This window comes from Atheta coriaria, unplaced genomic scaffold (assembly GCF_025399875.1).
Source record: "Atheta coriaria isolate IRGN ID8LTWV9N9 unplaced genomic scaffold, Caltech_Dcor_3.1 hic_scaffold_14_pilon, whole genome shotgun sequence".
In the NCBI taxonomy this organism is placed as follows: Eukaryota; Metazoa; Arthropoda; class Insecta; order Coleoptera; family Staphylinidae; genus Dalotia; species Dalotia coriaria.
The window spans coordinates 278-15,838 of record NW_027045456.1 but is presented as its reverse complement, the minus strand read 5'-3'; the positions used below and the strand labels follow the sequence as shown (position 1 = coordinate 15,838).

At 35.9% G+C, this 15,561-nt stretch overlaps 3 protein-coding genes across 3 annotated transcripts; 2 read left to right on the top strand and 1 right to left on the bottom strand.

The window, feature by feature from the left end:
* The first annotated feature begins 20 nt into the window (after window positions 1-20).
* LOC135801994 (homer protein homolog 2-like) lies at window positions 21-5,896 on the top strand. Its single transcript, XM_065315538.1, has 6 exons — window positions 21-182; window positions 464-750; window positions 809-982; window positions 1,040-1,262; window positions 3,428-3,612; window positions 3,678-5,896. The coding sequence occupies exons 1-6, from the start codon at window positions 157-159 to the stop codon at window positions 4,001-4,003; spliced, it is 1,221 nt and encodes a 406-aa protein (XP_065171610.1). The 5' UTR covers window positions 21-156; the 3' UTR covers window positions 4,004-5,896.
* LOC135801991 (cuticle protein 19-like) lies at window positions 1,265-2,038 on the bottom strand. Its single transcript, XM_065315534.1, has 3 exons — window positions 1,850-2,038; window positions 1,637-1,795; window positions 1,265-1,585 (listed from the first exon to the last, which is right to left on the bottom strand). The coding sequence occupies exons 1-3, from the start codon at window positions 1,862-1,864 to the stop codon at window positions 1,334-1,336; spliced, it is 426 nt and encodes a 141-aa protein (XP_065171606.1). The 5' UTR covers window positions 1,865-2,038; the 3' UTR covers window positions 1,265-1,333.
* Window positions 5,897-13,662: 7,766 nt separating the features above from the next.
* Window positions 13,663-14,907, top strand: LOC135801945 (uncharacterized). Its single transcript, XM_065315483.1, has 2 exons — window positions 13,663-13,794; window positions 13,852-14,907. The coding sequence occupies exon 2, from the start codon at window positions 13,866-13,868 to the stop codon at window positions 14,904-14,906; it is 1,041 nt and encodes a 346-aa protein (XP_065171555.1). The 5' UTR covers window positions 13,663-13,794; window positions 13,852-13,865; the 3' UTR covers window position 14,907.
* The last annotated feature ends 654 nt before the right edge of the window (window positions 14,908-15,561 follow it).

The following is a 15,561-nucleotide window of genomic DNA, read 5'->3' as shown; positions in this document are numbered from 1 at the left end:
AAACGTACTGGCAGCCTATAATTTTTGGAGCATGTGAGAATTCAAGTATGGCGGCAGCTGCTGGATTAATGTCTTGACATATTTGATTTGCTACCCAAATAAAAGTGAAATACGTGCCACAAGTAGATAGTAAATCGTGCACAACGCACATACAAGATGACGTCCGGAAAAGATACAATGGGGTAGGCAACATGCGCTTCATGCCGGTGCTGGCTGCAATTGAACATTTCGTGAAATACGCGGGCGGATTTGCTAGACGCACCTAACCACAAGTTAAATGCCCCACTCAGAAACAAACAAGCGACGATCGTTCCGCCTGATTGTTTTATAAGCGCGACAGTGTTCAATTAGGCCAGTGCTCTCGTTTCCGCGATCGTGCGACCAGCGAGGAAATTCCGCGCAATACTGCAGACAAGGTGCCACTCCCCCACATTAACCAGATCATGATGCCTTCTGCTTCCAGTGAGCAGCCTATCTTCACGTGCAAGGCGCACGTCTTCCACATCGACCCGAAGACGAAACGCTCGTGGATGCCGGCTTCCAGCAGCGCCGTCAGCGTCTCCTTCTTCTATGACTCCTCCAGAAGTTTGTACAGGATCATCAGTGTTGAGGGTTCAAAGGCAGTCATCAACAGTACTGTTACACACAATATGACTTTTACCAAGACCTCACAAAAGTTTGGCCAATGGTCTGACGTGCGCGCGAATACAGTATATGGACTTGGTTTTCCTCAGAAGCTGAATTACAAAAGTAGATATTTATACATTGAATTTTCAGTTATTTTTACTGATTTTTGTCATTTTGTTTTAGTTTATTGACAAATTCAATGAAGTAAAGGAAGCAACACGCAGTGCCATCACCAAAGTGACCGCCAACGGTGGTACGGCCGTTACCCCTGTGACCAGTGCCAATGCAAGCCCCATCACCGCTCGAGCCGCTAGCGGAACCCCTGACAATCTTGAAAATCTCTTGGAGCCACCAGGTAATAATCAAATTACACATACATTGACCGAAAATTAATAAATAGTTTTTGTTGTAGGAAACTCGGCCATAATATCTAATGCCAGTGTAAAAGAAGAAGACCTGCCACATCCACGCAGTCATTCGATTTCGGGCGTTCAGAGCAACGAAAGCCCCAGTCATCAAATCAAAATCGAAAAGACCTATTCGCTATCGACCTCCAGTGGCGGAAACAACAGCAATACCAACGATATGCAGCTGAAGTACGAGAACGACCGACTCAAACTGGCTTTAGCACAAAGGTAACTTTATTCATAACAACTTAACATACAAACAAGAATTCATTCTACATTGGGCCTAGAATTTGAGCGCTTTAGTATCCACCAAAGTCATGTCCATGCTCGTGTCCGTGTTCTTCGTGATTGGGCTTTCCAATTTTGTGCACCACGGCATTGAAACCACTGTGCTTGTCAGCGGTGTATTCAACTACTCTTGTAGTACCATCGGCTTCCTTTAGCGTATATGATCCCTTCACTGAGTCGCCATCGCGTTCCTCTTGATGTTGCTTTTCGTCACCGGTATGTGGATCATGCACCGCGTAGTTATAGTGATATTTAGGATGAGCCTATACGAAAATGTATTTATAACCGGGATACAATTTAGGGGTATTACTTACATAGTAATCTTTGTGGTCGTGATGTTCTTCATGACCACCATGATCACCGAAATCTGCCACAACTTCATGTCCACCCTCGTGCCCTCCTTCGAAATCTTCGAAACCACCTTCATAGTGTCCAGCGCTGGCGAGCGCGATAAATATCAGCACATAAAACGCCTGAAATTTTATATTTGTTATTGTAATCCAATAATCACAGTATCACCAACTTACGGTTGATGTGTACATTATTATTGTTTAATTGGTCTACGTTTGCACTAAAGAAGTTGTGAGATGTTGGTGCACTACTGACTTCTAGGATTTCTAATTTTGTTTTTATAGTAGTCGGCCACCAGAGTTGACGCATCCCTACTTGCACACTAACGCTTTCTTTCGCTTTCCACCACCCGATTTATGTTCTCACATGCGCGCATCGCGAATTAACATAAAGCTTCTTCTCACCTCTGACTTTACTTGTTTCGTGTTATTACGAAGTGTTGCCGTCATATTTAAATCATGTTCGATTGTTGTCGTTATTAATGGAACTCAGTTAATGAAACACTCTGTGGTTGTCACGGGGGGTTGCTCCCATTAATTGCTTAATAGACTTCTCTCGCGTTTGCTTTGCATTTACATTCATTTTTTGGATTCTTTGTAAGTTGGCACTTATTACTTACATCAGTCAGGGTCCAATTCACCGGATAACAATCGAAATGCGTTCGGAAGCATAGCTTTTATATAACGCCAAACAAGGCGCTATTCAACATAATCGAATTCCAAGGAACATTAGCGAATTTCGCAAGGTGCCTTCGAAAAATCGCCGATTTTCGAAATAGAAATTTGTTAATTGACTGTTCTCGAAATACGCGTGTGGCATTCCGTATGGCGGAAATAAACACTCGAGTGAAAAGTAGGAAGAGCTTTTTTAGCATAACACATAAAAATGAATTAGCAAAAAAGGTTTCAAATGAACAGAAGGCAGATAGGTACATTTCTACGCACATCAATCAACGCTCTATAAGGCGTAGATAAAAGGCTTCGAGCTAGTAGCGTGCTACGCATCGCTGAACACACGCGGTGCAGCTTGTTTCGTCGTCGCATATCCGAGTCACTCGCACGTACCGCTTGCAACGGCTGCTGGATTCATTGAATGCAACAAAAATCTTTTATTACATGCGCGTGTTTTTGTTATATAATCCAATTCTAAAACAGATATATAACAGCAACATCGGTATATTACAAATTAATAATTGTATAATTAAACCATGTGCTCAAATATTTACATGTAAATACATCCTACATTCCTTCTGAAATTTCCATTTGCGGACATGTTTGTGGTGCATAAACGACACTTTGTATAATTCTCGCTTATTTATTTTATTGCCTTTGCGCTAATAGGAGCGATGCCTAACGTGGAATAAGTATACATGTAATTAATTGCTTTATACATGAAAGTTTGCACTTTCATGCGATGATGTATTCGATGATTGTGATGTGTGAATGATTCACGAGCGCATTTGCATCTGCCGAGTGTGATTATCAGACGATTACGATCCGTACGAGTAACATGCGCTGCAATGAAAGTTGTGTGTATGTTTCATTTGTGTCTCTCGCAGCATGAACACGAAAATTGCTCTGGCGTGTAAGCGTTTTAATAGAGTAAGGATCAAGCACTTGCGATTTCAATTTACATATCTGTCTGTTTATTTCTTTAAATAAATAGCAATTACCGTTGAAAATCAAGAAAGTGTAAATACAGATTATGAGAGACAAGTTAATGGCTAATAAAGAAATCTCATTTTAATGTTATAGTTCTGCGAATGCTAAAAAATGGGAGATCGAATTGGCTACGTTGAAGAATAATAATGCACGACTGACGAGTGCACTTCAGGAGAGCACGGCGAATGTGGAGGAGTGGAAACGACAATTACATACGTACAAGGAGGAAAACATGCGCATGAAGGCGAAATATCAGAATGATCTTGAGAATAGCAAAGGTAATAATGATAGGATCAATGTGACACTGAATGCTTCAAATAATATGTATTTTTTATGTTTGTAGGTGGGGGTGACATTGCCGATGAATTGCGTAAAGAAATTCAATCACTGCGCATTCGCGTTGATCAATTAGAATCAGAGTTAGACACAAAGTCGGCCGAGATGAAGCAATTATCGGCGTTAAACAAGAACGCGGACGTGCAGGCCTTGCAGCGCGAGAACCAGGAACTCCTCGCTACGGCGAAGCTCAGTCAGAGTGAACTGGACGTCGCAATGGGTACACATGAGTCACAACGACAGGTATTGCTCACGCTCAACCAACAACTCGCTGGACGCGTGCAGGAACTGGCTGCCATACACCACGAGATCTCTACGGCTTTGCAGACGTGAGGATTGGACGACGGCTGGTTCAAATCGTACGTATGAAAAAAACTCGCGGACGCGATGAGTAGCCCCAAAACGAAAAAATCTACAGCGGCGCAACGCCCCTACCGCACAATGGCGCAAATTAATTTTCACATCCAAACACCATGTCCTGCGATTTCACTACTGGTACTTTATACTTGTTTTGTTTGATTCTCCCAGCCGTTGATACGAGACGAAATCTCTTTGTAAGAGTTGTGTATGTACTAAGACTTATAAGACTAAATTTGGACAAAGTCTCCCAAATTGTATTGGAGGAACTTCGGAGACTGAATTGGAAGTATTACCACTTAGATCAAGCGAAGCCAAAATATGAATATAACCACCTACTAATGCATTTATTCAAATATTTTAACGCGAACATTTCAATGATGAATTATTACTATTGCATAATGTGTAACTCAAGTTGTTGTAGGTAATTTAATTCGTAGAGCAAGGAATAATGTATTATATTCGTGTGGCGTGAATTAATTAAATCTGAGGAAGCAGGAATCTCGCAAATCGTAGCGAGACGAGATGTGTATTTACGGGCATTCAAGTAGAATGTTGATGAAGCAACAGCGAGTGCAGCTTTAAATAACTCATTATTTCTTAGTATTATTTTATTCACGCGTAATACATTTACGTTATCTAATATATTCGCTTTTAAACTAGTAAACCAGTATTAGTCTCTATTTGTACTCTAAGCCTAGTATTAGGATAAGTCGTTTTTGCTACTCATCAACGTTCTATTTGCTGCCCCGTCGAGCGCCGTAATTAACTTATGTTGGAATTGGAAATATGAAATAAGGAACGTTACATTGATATAAGAATGTGATTTGTAAATATGCTTTTAACGATGTCAAAACAAAGACCACGGACGGATGCACTAAGTGTGCATGTTAAACTCTAACAAGAAATGATGCCAATAATGAAATGCAATTATACATAGTAACGAAATAACGATGCCACAGCGACGTACTGCAAATAATGCAAGACAAAATATAAATCGAACAATAATCATGATATGCTTTGTGCGCACTTGTTAATGAACAAATTAACCTCATAATCATACAGACTTCTGCATTTCGCGTGTGCATTTCAATTTATCCTATGTACTAATTTATTCTATGCGGAAGTTAATCTATCGTAGTAGCGCATTTTTACCCTCATGACTACAGACGATATATACGTATCTAAATACTTTATGATGAAGAGAGAAACTACACTAGCGCGATGATACGTTAACGAAATTCTTACGGTGTTCAATTTTCGGCGTGAGCTACAACCATATATTGAGGAGAACAGTGTTTGTGATTCGCAAACTATAGAAACCGTTGTATTTTAAATTAAGAATTTCGTTTCCGTGTTTACATGCATAAAATAATTATTTGTAGTTATGTAAAACAAAGAAGAAACTTTTCTGAATTAAGTTTCAGCAGTTAGTGTTCTTCTGACAACGATTTCATTTTACAAACTGATATTATACATTTTACTCTAAAAGAAGAACGTAAACGCCACGCACATAATAAAATTACTATACTGCTAAACTTCTATTATACTACTACTTATTAAATATGCTAAACAAATTGTTGTACGTAATTATACGTATGTTAGACCAGAATACTAATAATAATTGTATAGAAATGTTTTTACATACACCAGACGCAACAAATCAGATAACAAAAGTAATAATATACATAGTACTAGCAAGATAAGAAAATGTTTGTCTTTGTAAGCGACTCAATCCGATTATTGCTTGTTTTATTGCAACCATTTGTATTTGGTTTTATAAATATTATATATAAATATATATATATATATAAGAAAATATCGGAAATAGATATATAAATATAAAAATATATTATATGAATATTAAAAGCATTTATTGTTTGGCAGCGGAGAAATAAATTCGACCCCCATGCCATAAAATCCAATAAAACGTTTGAGCGACTAAACAGTGGTTGAATTTCGTGTTTATTGATTCTTTTGTTGATTTCTCAGCAACGCGTTTATCAGAGTTTGTTTACATTTAAGAACATCGTTCTTTGTTGCATTAGTGTGCAGTATTGCTGTGAGATGTCTCCACGAGGACTATTTGCGTGCTGTAGCTGGTTCAGGTAAGAACTTGTTAGTTTTTCGTTGTACGCGAGGCGGAACGTGCGTTTGCAGATTCAAGCGTATCCTATTTGTCGCGTTTCTTTTCTTTTTCATTTATCTCTTAAACTAAAAGAAATAGCAACCAACAAATTACTGATTATGATAGGCTGTAAAATTCTCTATCAGATAAAAATATAAAATAGGTATATTTCTTATTGTAAAAGGTCGAAAAACACGACTAAAAGTGCTAAAAAGTGACATTTCCCAATTTTTGCCCATTTTATTCAAACGCGAATATCTCGTAAACTAAAAGAGATAATTAAGATCTGATCGCAGCGTTTTAATCTACGGATTTTTCTCTATAAGATAGGCTAGTTAAAAGGCAAATCTGAGAGATAAAATTTTCATTCTTAAGCAAAAAATTGCCAAGGGGGGGTGCTTGATACTTTTTTTCAACGATTTTCGATAATTAATATCTCTTAAACTAAAAGACATAGCAACCAACAAATTGCTGATTAGGATAAACTGGAAAATTCTCTATCAGATAAGAATATAAAATAGGTATATTTCTTACTGTTAAAGGTTGAAAAATACGACTAAAGTGCTAAAAATTGAAATTTTACATTCAGTTTATGATGCATTTCGACGACATTGAAATGTCCAACATTTCTCCAATTTACTCGTATATTTTATATAACTGTAGAAATTTGATCGCAATCATAATAGTCTTGTGTAGCCGACGAAATAAAGAAATTATCTGTCTCATTCGAAAAGCAATTATCGTCGTGGCACGCAGCAGAAAAAAACGCGAATAAATTTAATGACTTTTTGGATAATTATTAGGCGGTATACTCGCGTGGAGAGCAAAACAAGTTGCTATAAATTTAATTATTTTGCAATCATTTCTTAAGAAACTTTCAGCTGATGGCTGGCTGATTGACAAAATGGTCGCCGTAATTTATTTCAAAATGTGCATTAATTAATTAGCAAAGAACAAAAAAGTTTTCGCACGTGTGCCACATCCAAATCAACATAATTATGTTGCCACCCAGGTTACAATCATCATTAATTACTTAGATAATTAATTAAATTAAATTATATTCTATAAAGTGTAGGTTGAGAATATTCCAGCCTTAAATCATTTTTATTTGTACATTTATTTTTACTTTTCAATCAAGCATCGTTCGCTCAACATTTTTTTTGCATTTCACTGATGGTTAACTTTTTGTGGGTCGTTAAAATTTAAATATGTGCTACACTTACAAGAGTTACATCATGTACGTTTTAATAGGTTTCAATAAAATTCTAAGGGGATACATTACTTACCAAATATTTTATTAACAATATTTTATTTTAAAAATACAGAAAATTATTTACAACTTTAGTTTAAAGCACTGAATATTACACTTTAACAAACAAACAACTTTAGAAATCACTTTGATTTTATTTCTTATATTTCAAGGTAATGTATCCCTTTAAGACTGAGTACTAGGTCATTACTTAGCCGAAAATGCCCAAAATATTTAGTCAAATTTATTACCAGTTAATGAATGCCGCGCGCCGGTAGTTAACGAAATCATTAGGTCAACCCCATCTCTACTCGATAACTCGATACTCGATACAGCACTCATATGAAATTTACGCCATATGAATTACATGATCAGTCTTCTTTATCGGCACGTCGCAGACGTTAAATTAAAATACAGTGGGTCATTTTGGTATGGCGCACAAAATAGGTTATTATGAAGTTAATTGAATCATGCGACATTCGAGGTTATAAACATTCAAAAAATTGCTTTTAATTATGGATTTTATTTTCATGAAGTACTGGTTTCGCTTACAGACAGTTATATTTATTACTTAAGACATAATCATCATAAAAATCACTTCGATTTATAGTTGTGGCTTATTTTTATGCATCTTGATTTTTTTTTTTAATTTTTGTCACTAAATTTTTAATACTATCAGATTGAGGATTCTTCCGCGTTTGGAGATTCAGACTCTGACAAGGGTGTGCCCTGTGATGGGTGCGATATTCATCTTAAACATCTGATACCGTTTAAATGGCGCTCGAAATAAAATGGTATAAAGTGTCACCCAACCTGTGGAATTCAATATTTTTTAAGTCTTTTGTTCTTTGTAAAAAATACCAAAATGTGATTTTAAGGGATTTAAAAAATAAACGGTTTTAACTAAAAATTTATTTTTTAAAGACAGATTTATTTATAATTAATTAATTAACGTGCAAATGTAATTAAAGGTGATTTCATGTTTTACACACGATTTAATTGCTTGATTGTAGGTACTTTTTATTGATCGACTCTGAACCTTAATTATCCTCTTTGTTTGACTCGAATAGGTACTTTGAATGGTTTTATCGAGCATCGTGCTTTACCGTTTCGAATCATTCGTTTCATGTTGTTTACTGCTTCTTTACTGTCTTGTAACTTGAAGTTGTCGAGCTGTTGTTGCGCGGCGTCTGGCGTCTTGTCCAACCCGCGTGTGGTCTCCATCGGACAAGACAAATTGCCCGCGATGTTTTTAAACGTTTTTTAAAACTAATTAATACAATGCCGCATGATGTGAGCCGAGCGCTGAACTTATAAATTAAATGAATTTCGGAATAGTCAAAACATGGGGTGAAAAAATATATACATAGGTAGAATAATTTTTTGGTTAATTAATGATGTTAAAGTATATACGTCTCTTTTGTTTTGGTTTATATTGGTAAACTGATTATTTCTTTGTGCGGCATTCAACAGTCCATGGTAATTAGTGAAGTAGCCCCGTCGATTCAGCGATCGTTTTGACACCATAGGGGTTCACAAATTACATTGGGGTTTTTCTTAAAAGATTATATTTGTTTTGCCTAATTGACCATTACCGGCCCAAGACAAAAAAAGTGGCATAAATGAAGCGCCAAGAATGCAAACTGTGCGTAGGAAAAATTCAAAGCAAATTAGAGAAATAAAACAAAAAATACAAAGAAAAAAATAATTTTAAAAATATTTCCAGCAGCGAGAAAAAAAATGTTAAAATTTTTTACAAAAATTTTATTTAAAATATATTACGAATGCTGCATTTTTTGCGTTTAAAGCACTTGTTCGTAATGAAACGTAATGGAAACGATAAACGTCATCAAAGACTTGTCAGGAGCTATCAAGATTCAAGGCGTAGATTCCCCGTTGGAGTGTCAGTTCTCAACGCAAGTATCGCATATCGATTAAACGATTGCAAGACAACGTTATCAAGATATCTACGTGGATTTCCATACTGACTTCTTCAGTAGTATATTTGCTTACTTCAAGTATGTATTTCAAAAACTCAAATTACACTTCACTGCCATTTTTATTGCTATTAACATTAAATTTAAATTTGAAGTATTTTTTGTTTGGTTTTTGTCTTCTTTTCTTTTTGTAATTTAATACGTGACAGTATAAATCAGCGTCCGTGCTGGGTTTTGTTTTATTAACTTAGGATAAAGAAGCCGATGTTTGAAAATAGTCCAAGTAGTAGTTAAGAGTAGTAGATGCGTCAAGGTATAGTAAATGACGACGCCGGTGTAGAGTCGGTGCTTTTAAGTAAGCAAATAGCACAACCAGGAGGAAACACGTTAGCACACAAAACAACAAAACTCGGTTTAGAGTTTAGGGTGGACAAACTTAAGTAAACGCTTCCTGTTGTCAATAGAAATGAAGAATTCAACTCTAAAATCAAAACTAAAACAAAATTTTGATTCTCTGTATTAATCTATTAATCTATATATATATATATATATAAATGAATTGCTGTTCGTTAGTCTCGCTAAAACTCGTAAACGGCTGAACGGATTTATCTTATCTTGGTCATGAATTATTCGTGGAGGTCTAGGGAAGGTTTAAAAGGTGAGAAAAATTCGAATAATTGCCGGGAAAATCCTCAAAACAGCTCTTTTCTATAGAATAAAATTTGACATTGAGATTCCATCATAGTTATAGTTAAATAGTTGAATTCGAGATGGCGCGCTGAAGTGCATTATTGACAAAAGTTTATATGCATAATTTCTTTAAATTAAAATTGCTAATCTTATTGATAGAATTGACTCTTACTACGAGTATGTCTAGAACAAGAGAGTAAAAACGAATTACATTTTTATTAAACACTGCCGGAACAAAGTCGCGGGCAACAGCTAGTTAAGTATAAAATAATTTTCAATCCAAAAATAAATTCGTTTCTCAAATGTGTAAAAAAGCTGATTTTAAGATGGTTATCTCCAACACAGCGGGTGTTGTCTCAACACATTTCGTACCGACATGCAGATATGTTGCTCTTTTCATCGAGTCATCATCCAAGACGAGTTATGTGATGCCGACTGAGAAAATAAACGCACTTTTATTACAAAGTAATTTTTCCGCTGATAAAAATATAATGTCATCCAATGATTTCCCTTTTAATGTGTTTATTAACGACACGTTTTACGAGCGCTTATTTCAACCATTTTATCGAAGAGCGCCTTTTTATTATCGACGACTTCATAATAGCACACATGTTTTAAACATATTGGCGGCGCATACGTTTCGCTTCATGAATATTCAAATCGAAGAAAGTGTTCGATGCCGCGCATTAAAACTTGAAAGTGAGTACTCAAATGCAAATGTAGGCAGCATGATGCGGTCAAAATTTAATTTATGACCAACGCAAAATATTGAAATATTAGTCATTGGTGTAAATTTAGTCATTAATGGCTGGTTTTTGGGGGAGACGAAGAGAATTTTCAATAATGTTCCACGTCATTAAACTTACTATTAAATTACAAGCATATTGTATTGTTGAATAAGTAAGTACTGGAAATATCTCTCATGCGAATCGAGAAATAAAGACACAGCAACACGGTGCTGTCAGAAATTGTATATAATTTTTCTCACAGCACAGGAAATTCATTTTGAAATCAAATTTATTTAGGATCATCCCAAAATATATTTTTGTGAGAATTAATAAATGTTATTGTAGAGGTTTTCTTATATTAAGAAATATCCGCCTTTTATTTTTTGTGTTTGATTAAATTCTAAAAGTTTGGAACAGGATACGGGGAACAAACACCTTTTAAATGCGTTTTAATACATTATAAACTGTATAAAAAAAAATCGCGCAGGTATAATTCGCTCAATCCTATTAAGATGCTTCCGTCTTGAGGTGTTTTTGGCTAATAAATTTCTTAGGCACCTATTTTTTATCCCAACGGTTTTTTTTTGCACATTAATTCAACTCTGATACATTTAATTTTTACATTAGTTTTCTGAAAATGTTTATAGTGAATTGTTTTAAAAGAAAAACCTAAAAATTATTATTATCAACATTATGTACGTTATTGAAGCCCATGAGGTTTTCATGCCAATCGTTCCCCTTGATAATACATGCCAGATGTTCAGTGCATCCCCCACATAACAAACTTTTATCCCATTCTAACACATGGTTATTAAACCTGCAAAATTTGGTTTTAGAAGGGAGCGTAGCCAACATCGGAGCGGTGATTGTTCGAAAATGCATTTCTGTCTGCCCGCCACACGCTTCACGCTCGTGCCACGCGACTAAAACGACCATGCCGCTTTGGATTTGCACAACAATCGCACAATAATCAAGCGCATTTCTATGCTCGGATCAGTTTTTGATCTTTTATTCTGATTTGATAGGTAGAAAGGAGGTATAGATAGGGAAACACAATGGAATTTAATACAACGCAATTATTTAGAGCTAATTAAACATCTAAAATCTAAAATTTAAAAGTTTAAACCCAAATTCTTATTTTTGACACTTGTTCTTTATTTACTCGTATGTGAAATAGAAATGTGTTTTTATTTTTAGAAATGTCTTTCACTTAAAGGTGGAATATCCTGTCTCGTGGGTGCGCACCCCGTGTGTTTGCCAAATGTTGCGCGTTGCATCCAATATGGTGCACCGCGAAGTGCATCAGAGTGCATCCATCGACATTCAGTGGCATATAAGCTCTATAAAAATAGAATATTGAGATACGGAAAGCCTGCGAGAGTGTGCCACATGTTGCTCCACCTCGCCTACTTACCATCCCCATGTGTTGTTAGAACAAGAACTGCTGCTTTCTTAAACATATTTTTACAACAAAAAATCTAATGTAAAGAAATAATTATACGCTAGATTCAGTCATTCATTGGAAACTCAATAAAATGTCCATCATTGTACGTATGTTTTATTTATGAAAAATCGCATGATGTTAATTGTTGCATAGCACTTTTATGCGTGGTTAAAATTGTAAATATGTATTAAATTTCGCGCGCGTTTGACATATGTTTAAAGTGTGGCAGATTGTGCCTGGGTGGCACCTCCACCGCATAAAATTTAAATTATGCCAAAAACTCTTTATCTCTGCCGCCCAGCTTAAAGCTTAAAACACCCACGAAAGCACAACTAATCAAATTAAGAGCAACAGTTTGAGACGCTTGCAATACGTCGGTGTTCACTTTTAATGTTTCATTTCATGCGGTGTTGATGCGTTTAATTTTTGATATTTTAGCCTATTTGGCATGCTAAACGTCCAATTTACACAAATTTGTTAAATTTTGCGTGTAATTTTCATAAACCAACCCTAAAAGTTATATATTATTGACCCTACTTGACTTTTCTTGAATATTATTTACTATACAAGTGAGTCAAACTATTTCAATGTAACATTAAATAAAAAGTAATAAAATTGTTTCAAGGGGTTTAGTTTAAAGGGTTTCAACGCCTAAAAGTGCGCCCGCCTGCTTCTTCAGGAGTGCGTCAAAAAATTACGTAACATAATACATATACAATTAAACTATAAAGTTTGAAACGTCGTAAAATTCAGACGCACTGTCACAGAGCACATAAACCACAGCTTTATCCCCAAAAGGGGTGAGACAAGATTACAATTACACAATAGGGAGGAATAAGTGCCTTACTTGTTGGTAACAATTTTCGATTAAATCCAACACGCAGGTAAAAACTAAAATAAAATTTTAAAAAATTAAAAAAGAAAAAAACTTTCTATAAAGTAAATATTTTTGAAGAAGTAAAATTTAAAAGTTTTTACATTAAAATAAAATTTTGCTTAATCAAACTCAAACAAATTTAAAACTACCCAAAATCGCGCTTGATAATAAATAATATGCACATACCATACGAGTATATACTCGTACACATACGACCTTCTTTTTTTTGTAAATATGTGTAGGTAATTTCCAAAATCCCTATATTTAAAGCGCAAAGGGGGTTCGAAGGGCTTTAGTGCTACTAGCGGGACTAACGGCAGCTGTGCATACAGGCACACTTCTAACCAACACAACCACGGCCTACTCACCGTCAACCAGCATGAAGAAAGAGAACGCATTATTTTTGCTTTTATCCAAACCTTCAATAGAAAGAGATCCACTATAAAACCCATATGATGTAGTACACGACACGTATGTGTAGGTAAAAGAAAGGAAATAATCTACCCCCTCTGGATGGGAGGGGTTTTATTTGTACTGGTCTCGTGCCAGCACCGGAATAAAATGTTCACATATGCCAAAAGTCCTTTTCGAAATTGGTAGTTCGTTTTCACATTTCCTCCACACACGACACACTACACACAGTAACACGTGACAACTAACGGTACCAAGCCTGGAATATTACCAACATAAACTCTGGACTATATTTAATTAATTGTGAGCAGTGTCAAGTTGAAGTTGAAGTTCAATTAACTTTAATTAAACTTTTAATAGATCTCTGTGAGACAATGTCTACAGCCAGTGTGGTGCAATACCATAAAACATTGTCTCCACAGAAAGTTAATATTCTGCAACAGAATACCACTCAGAATGTTCAAATAAACCTACAATCAGTTAAAAAACAATCACCGGTCAGCACGTTGAACCCAAAGGATATCCTGCTAACAAACCCAGCGAGGAAGAAGTCTAAACCTACAAGTAGTGAAAATGGTAGTCCGAAATTAACAAATCCAGCACCGGTGGCAGTTGCTCGGAGGAATGCCCGGGAACGCAATCGGGTTAAACAAGTAAACAATGGATTCGCCACTTTGAGACAACACATACCGAATTCCATTGCATCAGCGTTTGAATCCTCAACAGGACGTGGCGGGAGTAAAAAACTGTCGAAAGTTGAAACACTTCGTATGGCTGTTGAATACATCAGAACCCTTGAAGATATCCTGAATGGAGATCAATCATTCACAGAAATATCACAGAATATTTCTTCATCTTTGTCTTCATCAATTTCTAACAGTTACAATTCTTTATCCTCTGCATCCACTCCTTCATCATCTCCAATTAATACCACAAATAATACACTTCCAACTAATACAAACACATACACCTATCCCATAATGTGTCCTCTGGATGAAGACGATGATATGACTGTGATTAATTACAATAGCACCTCGAAAATCTATCCACTTCCTTTAGATAACTTCTACGATAATGATAATCTCGACTTGGAAGATAATATTCTATCAGCTGATCAATTGATTGATGGAGATTTGGATTTGTTGAATTCCATGCATACTACCACTGGGTCATTGTCACCGGAATTGTACAGTGATGATTCGTTGAGTCCAATTGCAATCAATAGATGTCGATCGACGAATAATCAAATGTTTATACCAGTGTTTAATTCCACTAATGAAGATATCAAATTGAGAATCACACCGGAGATGATTATGGAAATCAAATCTGAACCGCAGCAGGAGGAAGAGGATTCCAAGGAGAATATGGTGCAGGTTATGCAGTGGTGGGAATCACAACAACAGACACGCAGTTAGCTCCCACAGAAAAATTAAATACAAAAAAAGGTAGGTCTAAGATGTATTTCTTTTAGGTAGAAATATTTGTTGATTTTGGGTGGAATTGAAAACATTTGTCAATGTTAAACAAACTGATGGCTTGCATTATGGGAAGTACAATTGATAGATGTATAGACTTGCTGGGTTTGAAGAAAAAAAAACACAGGAAGCTTAATATTTGCTGGTTTTCGGTGTGTTTGCAAATATTGACTTTCAATATTTGATCTGGCAGTACCAAATTGATTCAGAAAAACCGTTAGGTCACAAAATGTAAATTTTTCGATTTCGCGTTCCACTTGGTCCATTCATTTGAAATGCGGAACAAGGAAGCCTGAGAATAAGATTTTGGACCATTCATCAACAAATTGCTTCCAGTGACGGCACATTGTGAGAACATTTATGTAGATCACGAAGGATCAAACCTTTGCACACCTTCGTTCAACCTTCGATAGATCAATACCGACCTAGGGTGAATAATTTATAGATGAAATTATTTAAAGTTAGCAAAAGGTTAGTTCGTTGCCCTGGATATTTTTTTTACCAACTTTTGATTCTTCGGAAGTTGCATTCAAGTTGAGCTGGTTGCTGGTTGTGCATAAAAAACGTTTAAAGTTTATTGTGTTTGACGCGCGTC